The sequence below is a fragment of the Entelurus aequoreus genome, linkage group LG12, assembly GCF_033978785.1.
Source record: "Entelurus aequoreus isolate RoL-2023_Sb linkage group LG12, RoL_Eaeq_v1.1, whole genome shotgun sequence".
Classification (NCBI taxonomy): domain Eukaryota; kingdom Metazoa; phylum Chordata; class Actinopteri; order Syngnathiformes; family Syngnathidae; genus Entelurus; species Entelurus aequoreus.
The window spans coordinates 61,410,146-61,430,911 of NC_084742.1; the positions used below are offsets into that span (position 1 = coordinate 61,410,146).

General features: G+C 38.5%; 1 protein-coding gene across 1 annotated transcript; it reads left to right on the plus strand.

The window, feature by feature from the left end:
- The first annotated feature begins 401 nt into the window (after window positions 1-401).
- On the plus strand, window positions 402-20,387 carry optn (optineurin). Its single transcript, XM_062066351.1, has 13 exons — window positions 402-634; window positions 4,527-4,659; window positions 4,724-4,914; window positions 4,997-5,152; window positions 9,840-9,985; window positions 10,048-10,141; window positions 12,389-12,498; window positions 12,566-12,715; window positions 12,792-12,876; window positions 16,293-16,451; window positions 16,511-16,653; window positions 19,784-19,857; window positions 19,940-20,387. The coding sequence occupies exons 2-13, from the start codon at window positions 4,542-4,544 to the stop codon at window positions 20,050-20,052; spliced, it is 1,539 nt and encodes a 512-aa protein (XP_061922335.1). The 5' UTR covers window positions 402-634; window positions 4,527-4,541; the 3' UTR covers window positions 20,053-20,387.
- The last annotated feature ends 379 nt before the right edge of the window (window positions 20,388-20,766 follow it).

Genomic DNA, 20,766 nt, shown 5'->3' on the forward strand with positions numbered 1-20,766 from the left:
AACCAGCATCTCAGTGTTATGTTAACTAGTACATCTTGGTTCACATCATGTGGATGTGAACCAAGCACTAACTTATATATCATGTGGATGTGAAGCAAGCACTAACTTATACATCATGTGGATGTGAACCAAGCACTAACTTATACATCATGTGGATGTGAACCAAGCACTAACTTATACATCATGTGGATGTGAACCAAGCACTAACTTATATATCATGTGGATGTGAACCAAGCACTAACTTATATATCATGTGGATGTGAACCAAGCACTAACTTATACATCATGTGGATGTGAATCAGTATCACGGGTGTGTGTGTACAAGTCTGTTTCCTTATGACGTCATTTTAAGGAAATGGAAAGCCTATTTCACACCGGGCTGTGTTAGCACGGAAAACAAGCAAACATGCCTTCAAAATAAAACGTCAGAAGGATGGTTCGTACGACAGTGTTTTATTTTGAATTGGTTTCAAACCGGAAACGCTTTTTCTTTTCAAATGAGTCTTGAAGCTAACTGAGGAGCAGAAGCGGGCAGGTCGAGCTAGGTCTGTCAACATCAACAACAGCTCGTCGTCAATCCAACTAAAGTGCGCTTCTGTGTTGGAGACAAGACAAGATTGAGATCTCATCGCAGGTTGGTTCAAATCCCTCAAGTCGTTCCATGTTTTGTTGTGACGCAGTTTGGTGGAGATGTGAGTAGCTGGCTGGATCAAGGCAGAAAGAGAAAGTAAAGGTCATGTAAGGTGTTTAAAAAGACACAAACTACAATCACTTCTTCTGTGACGTGGCCTTCTGCTTTTTACTCGCTAAAGTCTCAACAATGTGAGTTGCTTTTACAGCGGCAACGTGTCATGTTGACGTAGAGTTCACCAATCAATTAAACAAAGTTACCTAAATCACGAGTGTCTCAAAGGGCTGCACAAGCCACAACCACATCCTGGGCTCAGATCCCACATCAGGGCAAGGAAAAACTCAACCCAATGGAATGTCAATGAGAAACCTTGGAGGGGACCACAGATGTGGGTGAGAAATGTTCAAACCGTGACAAATACAAACCCCGTTTCCATATGAGTTGGGAAATTGTGTTAGATGTAAATATAAACGGAATACAATGATTTGCAAATCCTTTTCAAGCCATATTCAGTTGAATATGCTACAAAGACAACATATTTGATGTTCAAACTCATAAACTTTATTTTTTTTTGCAAATAATAATGAAGTTAGAATTTCATGGCTGCAACACGTGCCAAAGTAGTCGAGAAAGGGCATGTTCACCACTGTGTCACATGGCCTTTCCTTTTAACAACACTCAGTAAAGGTTTGGGAACTGAGGAGACACATTTTTGAAGCTTCTCAGGTGGAATTCTTTCCCATTCTTGCTTGATGTACAGCTTAAGTTGTTCAACAGTCCGGGGGTCTCCCTTGTGCTATTTTATGCTTCATAATGCGCCACACATTTTCAATGTCTGGACTACAGGCAGGCCAGTCTAGTACCCGCACTCTTTTACTATGAAGCCACGTTGATGTAACACGTGGCTTGGCATTGTCTTGCTGAAATAAGCAGGGGCGTCCATGGTAACGTTGCTTGGATGGCAACATATGTTGCTCCAAAAGCTGCATGTACCTTTCAGCATTAATGGTGCCTTCACAGATGTGTAAGTTACCCATGTCTTGGGCACTAATACACCCCCATACCATCACACATGTTGCCTTTTACACTTTGCGCCTAGAACAATCCGGATGGTTCTTGTCCTCTTTGGTCCGGAGGACACGACTTTTACAGTTTCCAAAAACAATTTGAAATGTGGACTCGTCAGACCACAGAACCTTTTCCACTTTGTATCAGTCCATCTTAGATGAGCTCAGGCCCAGCGAAGCCGACGGCGTTTCTGGGTGTTGTTGATAAACAGTTTTCGCCTTGCATAGGAGAGTTTTAACTTGCACTTACAGATGTAGCGACCAACTGTAGTTACTGACAGTGGGTTTCTGAAGTGTTCCTGAGCCCATGTGGTGATATCCTTTACACACTGATGTGGCTTGTTGATGCAGTACAGCCTGAGGGATGGAAGGTCACGGGCTTAGCTGCTTACGTGCAGTGATTTCTCCAGATTCTCTGAACCCTTTGATGATATTACGGAGCGTAGATGGTGAAATCCCTAAATTCCTTGCAATAGCTGCTTGAGAAAGGTTTTTCTTAAACTGTTCAACAATTTGCTCAGGCATTTGTTGACAACGTGGTGACCCTCGCCTCATCCTTGTTTGTGAATGACTGAGCATTTCATGGAATCTACTTTTATACCCAATCATGGCACCCACCTGTTCCCAATTAGCCTGTTCACCTGTGGGATGTTCCAAATAAGTGTTTGATGAGCATTCCTCAACTTTATCAGTATTTATTGCCACCTTTCCCAACTTCTTTGTCACGTGTTGCTGGCATCAAATTCTAAAGTTAATGATTATTTGCACAAAAAAAAACGTTTATGAGTTTGAACATCAAATATGTTGTCTTTGTAGCATATTCAACTGAATATGGGTTGAAAATGATTTGCAAATCATTGTATTCCGTTTATATTTACATCTAACACAATTTCCCAACTCATATGGAAACGGGGTTTGTATATATGTCTATCTGCCATGAGGTGGACTCTTGTCCAGGGTGTACCCCGCCTTCCACCCCAGTGCAGCTGGATAGGCTCCAGCCCCACCCGTGACCCCAAAAGGGACAAGCTGTATAAAATGAATGGATGGATACATATACAGTGGTGGTCAAAAGTGTACATACACTAGTAAAGAACATCATGTCATGGCTGTCTTGAGTTTCCAATCATTTCTTTTTTTTTTTGTGATGTAGTGATTGGAGCACATACTTGTTCATATAAACATTAGAAAGGAATCATGCATGTTGCACCAGGTTCTACTCATACATAACAATGCCCAAGTTACGTCCAATGTCTTCAGATTAGCAAAATGCCACTTGGAAATATGCAAATTAGGGGTCTAGACACACCCAAAAATAAAAATGAGCATTCCAACACATTTTTAATTGTCAAAAACACATGAAATAGACAACAAGTTTACATTTGTAGCTCATCTGTTTCAAATGTTAGAGACAAAAGCTATTACAAGTGGCGGCCATATTTGATTGGCCGCTGTGGCGACCCCAAAGGTCACCAGCGGGGGCGCCCTAGCTAAATCATTTAAGTATGCCCTGAGCTACACCTGTGCCAAATTTGGCGCTTTTAGACAAAAGTGAACGAAAATATCCCTAAGGGCCTCCACTATACTGTTTTTTAGATGGCGTTAATTTGAGTTCTTCTCCAGTGTTGACACCTCATAGGTGGCGTTTTTCCTCATGTCCTCCGTTCTATGCCGTGTTTTGTTGTGTTATTGTCAATAGTGCTCTTTGTGTGTGTGTGTGTTTTCTTTTCTATTTTTTGTGTACTGCACTTTTTGTTTGCCACTTGCCTAAATAAGATAATGTGACAGACCAGAACTAGACTCCGACAAAGGAGAACCACAACAAAGATAATATGACAGACCAGAACTAGACTCCGACCAAGGAGAACCACAACAAAGATAATGTGACGGACCAGAACTAGACTCCGACAAAGGAGAACCACAACAAAGATAATATGACGGACCAGAACTAGACTGCGACCAAGGAGAACCACAACAAAGATAATATGACGGACCAGAACTAGACTGTGACCAAGTAGAACCACAACAAAGATAATATGACGGACCAGAACTAGACTCCGACCAAGGAGAACCACAACAAAGATAATGTGACAGACCAGAACTAGACTCCGACAAAGGAGAACCACAACAAAGATAATATGACGGACCAGAACTAGACTCCGACAAAGGAGAACCACAACAAAGATAATATGACGGACCAGAACTAGACTGAGACAAAGGAGAACCACAACAAAGATAATATGACGGACCAGAACTAGACTGAGACAAAGGAGAACCACAACAAAGATAATATGACGGACCAGAACTAGACTGAGACAAAGGAGAACCACAACAAAGATAATATGACGGACCAGAACTAGACTGAGACAAAGGAGGACCACAACAAAGATAATATGACGGACCAGAACTAGACTGCGACAAAGAAGAACCACAACAAAGATAATATGACGGACCAGAATGCGACCAAGGAGAACAACAACAAAGATAATATGACGGACCAGAACTAGACTGCGACCAAGGAGAACCACAACAAAGATAATATGACGGACCAGAACTAGACTGCGACCAAGGAGAACCACAACAAAGATAATATGACGGACCAGAACTAGACTGCGGCCAAGGAGAACCACTACAAAGATAATATGACGGACCAGAACTAGACTGCGACAAAGGAGAACCACAACAAAGATAATATGACGGACCAGAACTAGACTGCGACAAAGGAGAACCACAAGAAAGATAACATGAGACATTAATTAGTACCAGTACAACCCTAGTCCAGTGTGGGTGTGCTCCAAAGCTAAAATGTGTGTGAATTCTCCTGTCAGCATCAGCGCGTCCAGATGATGAACGGAGACGTCTCCAGTGGGGTCTCCAGTGGGGTCTCCAGTGGGGTGGACACGCTGGAGGAACCTCTGCAGCAGATGAAAGTCCTCATCCAAGAGAACAAAGATTTGAAAGGTGTGTCCCAGTAGACCTGTCCTATGAGTTCTGTGCACCCATTCACTTGTGTCCGTCCACCCAGAATCTTTACGTAAGACCAACCTGGTGATGAAAGAGCGTTTGGAGGGTCTGTCCACGTGGCGAGACAAGCAGCGGGAGGAGCACCAGCTCATGATCACCAGGCTGGAGGAGGCCGCGCTCCAAATGGAGGCCATGACGCTTCAAAACCAGGAACTGAGCCAGAAACTGGAGGAGGCGGGTGACGCCTCACAAGTGAGTGTGCTGGTGCCGTACTGGACCAGGTTCTGATTTAAACGTACTGGACCAGGTCCTGATTTAAACGTACTGAACACAGGTAGCCAGACCCAGTGCAGAGGCCGACGCCCTCCGTGCGCAGCTGGCCCGACTGCAGGCGGAGAAGAACGACCTGGTGGCTTTGAACTCTGAGCTGCAGCTGAAGGCCGACCACAACTCCCACGAGGACTCCTTCATCGAGGTCATCAAGGTGTCGGTGAGGAGGAAGTAGAAATCATCTTTCTGTACGGAGTTCACTTGCACATTTCAACTTGCTACATCAACATTCTAGTAGCTTCTACAGCAGGGGGGTCCAAACGCTTTGACTTGGGGGCCGCATCGGGCTCACAGATTGGCCGGGAGCCAAATACTTATTATATTTCATGAATATGATGGATGTATAATTATAGGATGGATGTATAATTATTATGATGGATATATTATGAATATGATGGATGTATAATTATAGGATGGATGTATAATTATAGGATTGATGTATAATTATAGGATGGATATATAATTATTATGATGGATATATTATGAATATGATGGATGTATAATTATAGGATGGATGTATAATTATAGGATTGATATATAATTATAGGATGGATATATAATTATTATGATGGATATATTATGAATATGATGGATATATTATGAGTATGATGGGTGTATAATTATAGGCTGGATGTATAATTATTTTGATGGATATATTATGAATATGATGGATGTATAATTATAGGATGGATGTATAATTATTATAATGGATATATTATGAATATAATGGATGTATAATTATAGGATGGATGTATAATTATTATGGTGGATATATTAATATGATGGATATATTATGAGTATGATGGGTGTATAATTATAGGATGGATGTATAATTATTATGATGGATATATAATGAATATGATGGATGTATAATTATAGTATGGATGTATAATTATTAGGATGGATATATAATTAATATGATGGATGTATTATGAATATGATGGATGTATAACTATAGGATGGATGTATAATTATTATGATGGATATATTATGAATATGATGGATGTATAATTATAGGATGGATGTATAATTATTATGATGGATATATTATGAATATGATGGATGTATAATTATAGGATGGATGTATAATTATAGGATTGATGTATAATTATAGGATGGATATATAATTATTATGATGGATATATTATGAATATGATGGATATATTATGAGTATGATGGGTGTATAATTATAGGCTGGATGTATAATTATTATGATGGATATATTATGAATATGATGTATGTATAATTATAGGATGGATGTATAATTATTATGATGTATATATAATTATTATGATGGATATATTATGAATATGATGTATGTATAATTATAGGATGGATGTATAATTATTATGATGTATATATAATTATTATGATGGATATATTATGAATATGATGGATGTATAATTATAGGATGGATGTATAATTATAGGATTGATGTATAATTATAGGATGGATATATAATTATTATGATGGATATATTATGAATATGATGGATATATTATGAGTATGATGGGTGTATAATTATAGGCTGGATGTATAATTATTATGATGGATATACTATGAATATGATGGATGTATAATTATAGGATGGATGTATAATTATTATGATGGATCTATTATGAATATGATGGATGTATAATTATAGGATGGATGTATAATTATTATGGTGGATATATTATTAATATGATGGATATATTATGAGTATGATGGGTGTATAATTATAGGATGGATGTATAATTATTATGATGATATATAATTAATTTGATGGATATATTATGAATATGATGGATGTACAATTATAGGATGGATATATTATGAGTATGATGGGTGTATAATTATAGGATGGATGTATAATTATTATGATGGATATGTAATTAATTTGATGGATATATTATGAATATGATGGATGTATAATTATAGGATGGATTTATAATTATTATGATGGATATATAATGAATATGGTGGATGTATAATTATTATGATGGATATATAATGAATATGATGGATATTTTATGAATATGATGGATGTATAATTATAGGATGGATGTATAATTATTATGATGAATATATAATGAATATGATGGATGTATAATTATAGTATGGATGTATAATTATTAGGATGGATATATTATGAATATGATGGATATATTATGAATATGATGGATGTATAACTATAGGATGGATGTATAATTATTATGGTGGATATATTATTAATATGATGGATATATTATGAGTATGATGGGTGTATAATTATAGGATGGATGTATAATTATTATGATGGATATATAATGAATATGATGGATGTATAATTATAGTATGGATGTATAATTATTATGATGGATATATTATGAATATGATGGATGTATAACTATAGGATGGATGTATAATTATTATGATGGATATATTATGAATATGATGGATGTATAATTATAGGATGGATGTATAAGTATTATGATGGATATATTATGAATATGATGGATGTATAATTATAGGATGGATGTATAATTATAGGATTGATGTATAATTATAGGATGGATGTATAATTATTATGATGGATATATTATGAATATGATGGATATATTATGAGTATGATGGGTGTATAATTATAGGCTGGATGTATAATTATTATGATGGATATATTATGAATATGATGGATGTATAATTATAGGATGGATGTATAATTATTATGATGTATATATAATTATTATGATGGATATATTATGAATATGATGGATGTATAATTATAGGATGGATGTATAATTATGAGGATGGATATATAATGAATATGATGGATATATTATGAATATGATGGATGTATAATTACAGGATGGATGTATAATTATTATGATGGATATATTATGAATATGATGGACATACTATGAATATGATGGATGTATAATTATAGGATGGATGTATAATTATTAGGATGGATATATAATGAATATGATGGATATATTATGAATATGATGAATTTATAATTATAGGATGGATGTATAATTATAGGATGGATGTATAATTATTATGATGGATATATAATGAATATGATGGATATATTATGAATATGATGGATATATAATTATAGGATGGATGTATAATTATTATGATGGATATATAATGAATATGATGGATATATTATGAATATGATGGATGTATAATTATAGGATGGATGTATAATTATGAGGATGGATATATAATGAATATGATGGATATATTATGAATATGATGGATGTATAATTACAGGATGGATGTATAATTATTATGATGGATATATTATGAATATGATGGATATACTATGAATATGATGGATGTATAATTATAGGATGGATGTATAATTATTATGATGGATATATAATGAATATGATGGATATATTATGAATATGATGAATTTATAATTATAGGATGGATGTATAATTATTATGATGGATATATTATGAATATGATGGATATACTATGAATATGATGGATGTATAATTATAGGATGGATGTATAATTATTATGATGGATATATAATGAATATGATGGATATATTATGAATATGATGAATGTATAATTATAGGATGGATGTATAATTATAGGATGGATGTATAATTATTATGATGGATATATAATGAATATGATGGATATATTATGAATATGATGGATGTATAATTATAGGATGGATGTATAATTACTATCATGGATATATAATTATTATGATGGATATATTATGAATATGATGAATATATTATGAGTATGATGGGTGTATAATTATAGGATGGATGTATAATTATTATGATGGATATATTATGAATATGATGGATATATTATGAATATGATGGATGTATAATTATAGGATGGATGTATAATTATTAGGATGGATATATAATGAATATGATGGATATATTATGAATATGATGGATGTATAATTGTAGGATTTATGTATAGTTATTATGATGGATATATTATGAATATGATGGATGTATAATTATAGGATTGATGTATGATTATTATGATGGATATATTATGAATATGATGGATGTATAATTATATGATGGATGTGTAATTATTATGATGGATTTATAATGAATATGATGGATATATAATTTAGAGTATCATTTTAAGAGTATGTGAAAGTTTGACTCCTACATTGTTTACTTCCCTGACAACTTCCTTAAAGTTTTGTAATCAATCATAAATATCAAGCAGCTAAAATGCACCAAACATGGATACGTGTGGAGAGTGTTTTGCATTTTTCCCATCATGCACTCCAATGGATTTAAATGGCTGTCATTCTGATGTTTTTATGGTGTTTGTACATTTTTCATAACCTCCACAATGTTCAGTGGGCAGGTTGTGTTATAAGTGAACATGTTTATTAGTGGCAGTTTTGTTTTTTTTGCGCCATGACTAGGGAAGGTTGTTTGGGTTGTGTCGTATAAGTAAATGCTGTGCTATGATATCAAAGTACTCTCCAGGGTCATTGATCTGATTTACTGACATTGTCCACAGCACATGTGTGGCATTCAGGGACCACCTGGAATTGAAAGTGAATGGTGCCAACTCATGACATGACGCCTTGTAGGCCAACTTGAAGGGACTTGAACTTTGGACACCCCTGATCTGTGATAACCAAGGGAACTCTGGAATGTTCTAATAATATCTGGACTGGATGTTAATTGGAAGAATTTGATCATTAGTTAATGGTGATTTGAAGACTTATTACAGTATAGGTAACAATTGAACTTGAATAGTGATTAGGAGTGGACATGAGAACTAAGCACTTTTTGTTTATTGCACTGGACAGAAGCCATGTTGCAATGCAGGTAAGGAGCCACCTGCCCAGGTGATGACTTGTCCATGACTTTCAGGACCAAGGTGTTGTCAGCAAACGCCCCGACGACGACACCCGGCTGGACAGCGAGGAGATGACGGTCAGCCACCTGCTGGCCTCCCTGCGGAGCGAGACGCAGCGGGCCGAGCGGCTGCAGGGCGAGCTGCAGGCCGCCATGGACAAGTAAAACTTACCCACAGACTCTGGCTTTTAGAGTACCCTGTCACGCTTTATACTCCCAACAGGAATACGGCGCTGGAGGAGAGCAGGAGTCTTGTTGCCGTAGCAACGCAGACATCCATGACCTCAGAGACCAGAGAGGATTCTGGGAAGGACAAGGTCAATTGTATTTTTATTGTGTATCTTTCAACGATTCCATCCCAGTCCTCGGGTGACGACGTGGCATAGGCCGTATAGGCAAATGCTAAGGGCGCCGTCCATCAGGGGGCGCCACGCCAGTGCCACAAATGTTGGAGAAAAAAAAAAAAAAAGTTGGTACTATTATTTCTAATTACAAAAAATAATCCCACGTTAATTAAAATGCAAAGTCAAGCCTATTTAATTGAAATATTATTTGTTACAACATTACGCCCCTTCCCCCCGCACGGTGCGCCCCCTCCCTTCCCGTATCATGACTCTTTTTGGATGTCACCACATCAAAAAATCAACACAAGATGTCAAAACGGCCAAAACTGTCAGGTGTCTAGGGAAGAAAAAAGAGAAAAGAAGAGGAGGAGAAACTAGAAAAAGACAGAGGTAGCAGGTAGGTAACGTTAGCCTACATGAAATTATTTGTCTGGTACAGAATGTGATAGTAACCTGGCTTTTTAGCATTAAGCTAATGTTACATGATTGGGCAATTGCTAATCAATAAATAGCTAGTTCTGTTTTAACGTCGTGTTAATATTGTGAAGGGGGCTAAATTGTTATGGAAAATAATAATGTAACGTTAGGTTATTACAGTACTCCCACCTTACATTCCTCAGGGACATTTGTATTAGATCTTTTAAGCAGGTGTTTTTTGTTTACATTGTTATTGCCTTCTGGTTAGCTAATGTTTGCCCTGCAGGTAATAGTCACTTTTCCACCCCTTTATATATTAGATATAGTTGTAAGCCTAGTTGTTAAAGTGCACATCATTAATGTTAATTAAGCAATATCATATGAGAGGGAATGCTGTTTTTTAATTTGAGCACTGCTGTGATTCGGTTAAAGATCATCATAACATAACATTCTCATATAATATGTTAATTTGCTTTCTTTAAGTAAAACAAAAGGTCAAAGACAAAGCTATTCGGTTTCTTGTGAGTATATACACTTCACTGCCGATGTGGGGGGGGGGGGGGGGGGGGCGCCACCTAAAATCTTGCCTAGGGCGCCAGATTGGTTAGGGCCAGGCCTGGGTGACGATCCGTTTCAGAAGTCATATTTGGTATCATAATTACAATGAAACCTTTAAAAAGCTCATTTAGGTTGCATGAAGATGGCCTCAAAAATGTTTTTTTAAATGGATTCTTAGGAAAGAAAACGTATTTTCTATTTGCGATAAAAAAAAAATCAAAATGATGAATCAATTTTGAATCAGGAAGAATAAAAATCCTCATTTTTTTGCTGCACCCCAAATTTTTAAGGCAGAAAAAAAATGTATTGCAGCTTTTTCTTTTTCATTTGTAACTTTGTATCCTCAACAAGATCAACCTACAATAACATGACTTTGTATTCTTATTTCAATTCTAAACATGTTTTGACCGACTTGAACCATTTGATACTGAAAAATAAAATAGATCAACTCCATCCATCCATTTTCTACCGCTTGTCCTTTCAATAAATAATCATACATTCAAATTCAAAAATAAGAATGAATAAAACAATTTTTGGGGATCAAAATGAAAAAGTCAGGACGAACGACTGCAATGAACACGTTTTGCTTTTTGAAGCATGTTCCCAGGGTCACACGCCCCAAAAACAAATGTCCACTGCAGAGGACACTGGTTCTCAGGAGCTGGGGTCAGTCAATATTTACAATATCTAAAACATAGAAAACTTATTTTAAAATATATAAGATAATCCTTTATTTACAGAAGGGAAGGGGTGAGAGGAAGAGGGTTTAATTAGTTGGCAATGCAGTTTGCCGAAAATAATGGAAAGCGCAAGTTGAAAAACCTATTGGGGTGTTACCATTTAGTGGTCAATTGTACGGAATATGTACTGTACTGTGCAATCTACTAATAAAAGTTTCAATCAAATAAAAAAAAAAAGCCACTCTACATATCCACTGTGGTCAGTTGAAATTTGCCACAAAACACATTTTAAGATATTGGACACTAGACTGCCATCTGGCGGCTTAAGTGGATGGTTGTCACGTTTCATGTGTCAGGTAAAAGGCGTGTAGATTGCAAACATAAGGTGAAGTAAATACACAAATGAAACAGAAATATAGTTAAAATTGTAAATATTGAAGAAAACATAATTGTTGTGAACACAGATGAGCGGAGAGCAAACGCGTGTAGTCAGCTTAACAGACATGAAGTGTTATTGAACATGAAGAACAATAGAAAGAAAGAGATGTGTGTACAAATACTGCAGGCTGAGTTGGAGAGCATGAAGTGTGGGATGAAGACGCTGGTTGAAGAGCTGCAGCAGGCTCAGAGCAAGCTGGATGAGGCAGAAGGCATGAAGAAGAACCTGCAAGACAGGTTGGCTGACATGGACGATGACGAGGCCGCACAAACCCTACCATGTTGTTGTCCCTGCCGTCTCCAGGTGCCAGCTGGCGGAGCACCACGTGGACACACTCAAGGCTCAGCTGGGGGACGATCAGGCGGTGCAGGCGGAGAACCATCGGCTGAAGCTGCAGCTGGAAAGCATGCAGGCGCTCACCTTGATGGAGCAGAGGAAGGCTGGGGAGGAGAGGTCGCTGCCTTCTTATCTACCTCCGTTTTGATCATGTGGAATCAACCACTAAACACTCTGCTTCTCTCCTCTTTAGAAGCAACCTGGCTCAACTGAAGGACGCCTACACGCAGCTGTTTGAAGACTACAACGAGCTCAAGGAGGACAAGAAGAAACGAGAGGTAATAGATAGAAATATTAGAGCAACGTGCTGATGTTTACATGCTAACAGTTGGAACGTGTCAAGTACCAAGTCATGTGACTATAAAGCGTACGCGTGTGAAATTTGCTAAAAAAAAAACAAAGCTAGTATGGTAATTAGGGATGTCCGATAATGGCTTTTTGCCGATATGCCGATATTGTCCAACTCTTTAATTACCGATACCGATATCAACCGATATATACAGTCGTGGAATTAACACATTATTATGCCTAATTTGGACAACCAGGTATGGTGAAGATAAGGTACTTTTAAAAAAAAAATGAATCAAATAAAATAAGATAAATAAATTAAAAACATTTTCTTGAATAAAAAAGAAAGTAAAACAATATAAAAACAGTTGCATAGAAACTAGTAATTAATGAAAATTTGTAAAATTAACTGTTAAAGGTTAGTATTATTAGTGGACCAGCAGCACGCACAATCATGTGTGCTTACGGACTGTATCCCTTGCAGACTGTATTGATATATAATGTAGGAAGCAGAATATTAATAACAGAAAGAAACAACACTTTTGTGTGAATGAGTGTAAATGGGGGAGGGAGTTTTTTTGGCTTGGTGCACTAATTGTAAGTGTATCTTGTGTTTTTTATGTGGATTTAATAAAAAAAATTAAAAAACGATACCGATAATTTCCGATATTACATTTTAACGCATTTATCGGCCGATAATATCGGTGGACATCTCTAATGGTAATGATAATGTTAGCATGCTAACAGTTAGCATGTGTCAAGTACAAGATGAACTGATGAATTGAATTAAGGTTTTCGGCTGTGAAATTGGCTAAAAAAGTTAGCATGAGGGCAGCACGGTGGCAGAGGGGTTAGTGCGTCTGCCTCACAATACGAAGGTCCTGAGCAGTCCTGGGTTCAATCCCGGGCTCTGGATCTTTCTGTGTGGAGTTTGCATGTTCTCCCCGTGACTGCCTGGGTTCCCTCCGGGTACTCCGGCTTCCTCCCACCTCCAAAGACATGCACCTGGGGATAGGTTGATTGGCAACACTAAATTGGCCGTAGTGTGTGAATGTGAGTGTGAATGTTGTCTGTCTATCTGTGTTGGCCCTGTGATGAGGTGGCGACTTGTCCAGGGTGTACCCCGCCTTCCGCCTGATTGTAGCTGAGATAGGCTCCAGCACCCCCCGCAACCCCATAAGGGATAAGCGGTAGAAAATGGATGGATGGGATGTAGGAAGCAGAATATTAATAACAGAAAGAAACAACACTTTTGTGTGAATGAGTGTAAATGGGGGAGGGAGTTTTTTTGGCTTGGTGCACTAATTGTAAGTGTATCTTGTGTTTTTTATGTGGATTTAATAAAAAAAATAAAAAAATAAAAAACGATACCGATAATTTCCGATATTACATTTTAACGCATTTATCGGCCGATAATATCGGCAGACCGATATTATCGGACATCTCTAATGGTAATGATAATGTTAGCATGCTAACAGTTAGCATGTGTCAAGTACAAGATGAATTGATGAATTGAATTAAGGTTTTCGGCTGTGAAATTGGCTAAAAAAGTTAGCATGACATCATGCTAACAGTAAGCATGTGCCAAGTGAGTCTGAGGTGTTGGGCTGCAAAAATTGGCTAAAAAAAAAGTCCCAAATGATATAAGTCTGAGGCATTGGGCTAGAAAGGTTAGCATGCTAATGCTAGTCATGCCGAGCCAATCGGTGCCCGTGATGCTAAAGTGTCTGATGGTTTGGTCAGGTGTGGTGGTTCATCTTTTTACTTCATGCAGACATTTGTATGTTTCATTTAGAAGCAAATGAGCTAGAATATGTTTAGTTAGCCATAGCACCAAGCTAAGATCTGGATGTTGTGTTGAGCTGAGCAACCATCTTGAATGTACACTATATTGCCAAAAGTATTTGGCCACCTGCCTTGACTCACATATGACCTTGAAGTGCCATCCCATGGAATTGTCCAAAATGTTTTGCTATCCTGGAGCATTCCAAGTTCCTTTCACTGGAACTAAGGGGCCAAGCCCCAACTCCTGGAAAACAACCCCACACCATAACTCCTCCTCCACCAAATTTCACATTCCGCACCACGCAGTCCAAAATGTAGCGTTCTCCTGGCAACCTCCAAAGCCAGACTGGTCCATCAGATGTAAAAGTGTGATTCATCAGTCCAGAGAAGGCGTCTCCACTGCTCTAGAGTCCAGTTGTGATGTCCTTTACACCACTGCATCCCACGCTTTGCATTGGGACTTGGTGATGTATGGCTTAGATGCAGCTGCTCGGCCATGGAAAGCCATTCCATGAAGCTCTCTGCGTACTGTACGTGGGCTATTTGGAAGGTGACATGGAGTTTAGAGCTGTGTAGCAAGTGACTGTGCAGAAAGTCTTTGCACTATGCCAGGGGTCGGCAACCCAAAATGTTGAAAGAGCCATATTGGACCAAAAATACAAAAACAAATCTGTCTGGAGCCGCAAAAAATTAAAAGCCATATTACATGAGATATAAATGTAATTAAGAGGACTTAAAGGAAACTAAATGACCTCAAATATAGCTACAAATGAGGCATATGCAATATGTACATATAGCTAGCCTAAATAGCATGTTAGCATCGATTAGCTTGCAGTCACGCAGTGACCAAATATGTCTGATTAGCACTCCACACAAGTCAATAACATCAACAAAACTCACCTTTGTGCACTCATGCCCAACGTTAAAAGTGTGGTGGACAAAATGAGATAGAAGAAGTGGCATAAAACACGTCCTAGAAAGTCGGAGAAAGTTATACATGGACACAAACTATACGGCGAGTTCAAGGACCGCCAAAATTAGTAGGACAAAACGGCGCTCGCCAAATACTCGAATCAGTGAAGCATGTTTAATATAAACAGTGTGATTTATAACAATTAGCGAGGTTTATGTCATGTTTGTCCTCCCACAGAAAACATTCTGAAACAAAAAAATTGATTTTTTTTCCCCTCATCTTTTTCCATTCTTCATACATTTTTGAAAAATCTCCAGAGAGCCACTAGGGCGGCGCTAAAGAGCCGCATGCGGCTCTAGAGCCGCGGGTTGCCGACCCCCGCACTATGCTGACCTCTCTGTCAGTTTACGTGGCCTACCACTTGGTGGCTGAGTTGCTGTTGTTCCCAAACTCTTCACTTTTCTTAGAATAAAGTTGACTTTGGAATATTTAGGAGCGAGGAAATTTCAGGACTGGATTTGTTGCCCAGGTGGCATCCTGTGACAGTTCCACGCTGGAAATCACTGAATACTTTGCCAAATACTTTTGGCAATATAGTGTATCAAAGCGGCGTCCTTCCATTTCCCTGGCTGGGAAGTTAGGACACGCCTGCTGTGAAGACAACCTCTCTGCTGGAAAGAGTCATCAATCCATGTTGTTTTTGGGCAGTCTCAGCTGGTGGACCCCAAAGTGGTGCAGGATCTTCAAGGTCAGCTGACTGCCGCCGAGGAGGCCCTGGCCTACAAGCAGGAGCACATCGACAGCCTGAAGCAGGAGGTCTTCCACAAGGAGAAGGAGCTGGAGACCATCTCCGTGTTGCAGGCGCAGGTGGGCGCTCTGCTCCCGGCTCCTCCCTCCGGCCCCCTGCTCAACTTCTCCTTCCGCAGGCCGAGGTCTACTCCTCCGACTTCTACGCCGAGCGGGCGGCGAGGGAGAAACTGCACGAGGAGCGAGAGCGTCTGTCTGTTCAGCTGGAGTATGTCAAGAAACAAAACAGCCACCTGCAGGAGGAGCTGGACTCCATGAGTCGGTAGGCCAAAAACCCCAATGAGTGTCCCGGGTCAGACAGCATGAAGACAGGAAGGTCAAGGCCACTATTTCACATCATGTATTTTGCACTGGATTATGCTGTAAGGCACACGGCTGATGAGCACGTCTATTCAGCGCTATTTTCAGACAAAAGGTGCACCGGCGTTAAAAAGGTCATATTATGGTTATTTTCTATATTTAAAGACTTGCTAGTGGTCTACATAACATGTCATGGTGGTCCAAATGTCTTCTGACGCTTTCTGACCCTCTCTTTAGTGGGCGCTCTTATTTACGTGCCTCCACTTCGACAGCCTCTTCTAGTAGTTTTTAGCGCTTCCATAGCGAGTCTACTGACAGATATAAGATGAATGCCCAATAACAAAAAGATAGAGAAAAAGGAGGAGCTTATTGACATTTTCCGGACTTATGCAGGTCCCAAATAATGTCTACTAATAGGTGCCATTTTGAGGTCCTTATACACACACCCTTATAATACTTGAAGCACAGTACGTCTGACTATGGTAGCCGTAACGCTCCAACAATCTAAATCTTGTGGCTTACCAAAGTGGTACTAAAACATTTTGACAGATTTTTAAACGCAGTGTGTAAAGTTCTATAGTCTCAATGAAACATCAAAGTTTTGGTCTTGCTTGCTAACCTGTACTTGCTAGCGTCATTTATAGAGCAGGCATCATTCTGCAGTCCACACGTATCTCTTATGTGTGACTGCCATCTACTGGTCACACTTATCATTACACCACGTACCAAATAAAATAGCTAGGAGGTGGATAAACACAACCAGGATTAATACGTACATGAGGTGCACTGGCCACACGTATCTCATGTGTGACTGCCATCTACTGGTCACACTTATCATTACACCACGAACCAAATAAAATAGCTTGGCGGTGGATAAACACAACCAGGATTAATACGTACATGAGGTGCACTGGCCACACGTATCTCTTATGTGTGACCGCCATCTACTGGTCACACTTATCATTACACCACATACCAAATAAAATAGCTTGGAGGTGGATAAACACAACCAGGATTAATACGTACATGAGGTGCACTGGGTTATAAGGTGCACTCTACATTTTTGAGAAAATGGAAGGATTTGAAGTGCGTGAAAAAGAAAGTAATTCTCAAAGGTGCCACAATATTGGGCTGGAAGTTTGTCAGGCCTAATGGAGACTGTGTGTATGTGCCTTTAAGAGACGCTATTGTGCACTCCTTTCCACATGATGCACTGTAAGTGTGCACTAGATGGCACACTTCCTTGTGCAGGGAAGACTCTTAGATGCTGTGTAAGTAGGAGGACAATACATGACTCTTTTATTCGGATTTGAATCGAGAATCCATTCTGAATTGAATCGTTATCCCAAGAATAGAATCGAATCACATAGTGCCCAAAGATTCACAGCCCTACTTTTCACACAAATGATAAAAGAAAAATCCCCACGTGGATAGCAGTGAACAACTCCAACAACAAGTTGTTTCTTTCTTTATTTTTTTTTTTAGTAGAAAAATGTTTTCATTAGAAATAAAAACAAAGAAGTTGTTTATTTTTGTTGGAGATTATTATCACACCTCAACATCTCTATCATGTGAATGCTGCCTCATGGCGAGGTCAGCAAATGAAAGTGTGTTCTTCATTTTCTTACCCTGGATAAATAAACACTAGGAAGTAAATGTGTATAAACTGCATGACAGGAACAGGAAGTAGGTTGAAGGAGGACGCCAATCGTGCCGTTTGATGAATAAATAGTTGATCTATTGTTTAATGTTGCTGTTCCTCCTTCTTCTATACAAGAAACAAACATCAATTAAAGCTGCAAGCAGCGTTGGTCGGGTCCGCATTTTGGCTGGTGCTAGTCCTAGGTGTCCCAATACTTTTGTCCAGTGGTAGTCCTGTGTGAGACCTACATAGCGGTTTTTGTTTCGTGTCTCTACGATATTCGTACTGGGAGTTAGAGGAAGTTGTGTCTGTGTTTTTTTCCAAGGTGTTGCGGCACAGTGGTTGTTTTCTTTGAAGGCGCGTAAAATCAAAACGGTAGCACGAATCACAACGCCGTCGTCAACTTTTAATCAGAAGGGTTCAATCTCTCTCCTGTAGTAGTTTGAAGCCGAAACGACAAACGCGCTCAGAGGAGATAATGTTTGATGTTTGGTGACCGGTTTTAACAAAAATTGTGTTTTGAAGGAGGGATTGCAAACTTCCTGTTGATTTTTGCTGAAGGATGTCAATCTATGAAATGTAGGAGGTATTTGTTTCATGTCTCTAAGACGTTCCTACCGGAAGTTACAAGCAGTTTTGTCCGAGTTTTCCTCTGAGGAGCAGTTTTTTCTCTGTTTTTTTCAAAAATTATGTAGAGCACAATTTTGAGTTTTGGGGTTCGGTTTTTTTTTAGATCGCAAATTCCAACTGTCCCAAAAGTTTGGTGAGTTTTGAAGTATTTTAAGGGAGTCAAATTAGAGGTCAAAGACGTAAAAAGGAGTGTTTTTAGTAAATGTTTGTCTTGAAGGGGAAATTGCCAACTTCCTGTTGGTTTTTGCCCGAGAATGTGAAATTATGAAATGTAGGTCTAAGTCAGACCTACATAGAGGTTTTTGTTTCATGTCTCTACGACCTTCCTAGTGGGAGTTAGAGGCAGTTTGTTTTTTTTTCCTAGGGGGCGCTATTGCGCAATTTTGAATTTTGGGGTTTGGTTTTTGACTAAAGTGTTCTCGGACACTTTTTGTATGTGTGCAAAAAATTTGGTGAGTTTTGAAGCATGTTAAGGGGGTCAAAGTATTGCGCAAAGGTGCGGAATAATAATAATAATAATAAACATTACAAATTCAATAGTGTCCTTTGTCCATGTACAAAGGACTCCCTGTGGGAGTCCTTTATACAGGGTACTAGCGGACCCTAATTATGGTCTGACAGTCAAATTGTGCGTTGGTGGCGTGAGACAAAGTTGCACGGCTGCAGGGAAAATGTGTCTTTCAAAACTTTATCCTTGCACATGCCTCATGGCCATTTATGCAAATTGTTGTCATTTGGAGCATCCCCCTAAAACCCAACATTGTGCGTGTGAATATTGTTTGTGACGATAAAACATGGCATGTGTTTGTTTGTGTCGCAGGCTGACACTGAGCGAGATGCAGAGGAAACATTTGGCAAAACCAAACGGACGAAGTCCAGCATTGGTCGGGAGAGGTTTGTTTTATTTTTTGCTCTGGATGCACGGCCTGACAGACCATGACGTCCAGACTTTAAAGCCCACTTTCCTGTCCTGCAGGTACTGACTGGCAGCATCACGGCAATATTCCTGAATACGTCTGTCCAAAATGCAACAACATCCTGCCAGATCTGGACTCCCTGCAGATCCACATCATGGACTGCATCAACTAGCCTCGCAGCATCTTTAGCTTTATTTGCACTTTAATCCCAAGTCTTCCTCTTCTTCTACTTCCCCTCTCATACAACCGAGAGTTTACTTTATATGCTTTGATGTTTGATGTCCTCTCACAAGGGTTTGTTCGGGCGTTTGTTGGCTCCACGTGTCTGAAATGTGAAAGGACTCAAATAGAGGCTTTAAAAGGTGTTTGCATCAAGTGGGGGCTTAATGGCTTGTATGTGAGGAAGCATATGTCATTGGATAGGATTTTATCCAGATAAGATTCATCCAAACTACAAAATATTCATTGTTTTAATTTCAAATAAAATGCAAATGTTTTTTGTGAAAACCTGGAAAGTTAATGAGCACCATTATTTGGGGTATAATATTTATTATATATGACTTTCACTGCAATTATGGATTTCTAAAAAACAAAAGGGGCAATGTTAAAAGGACGAGATAGTGTATAATTATGTGTTATATATTAGGCCTGTCAAAATGAACGTGTTAACTCATGTGATTAATCACAAGAAATATTGCATTAATCGTGAACACACTTACAATAATCATGCAATTTTTATTTTTATTTTTTAACCTTAACCGCCATACGGTCAGTGATCAGGGGCCGTACTTATCAAGCTTCTTAGAATTACTCCTAAGAAGTCTGCTAAGAGTTGACTTAAGAGTAAATAAATTCTTCGCTGAAAGCTGCACTTAAAAGTTAGTTA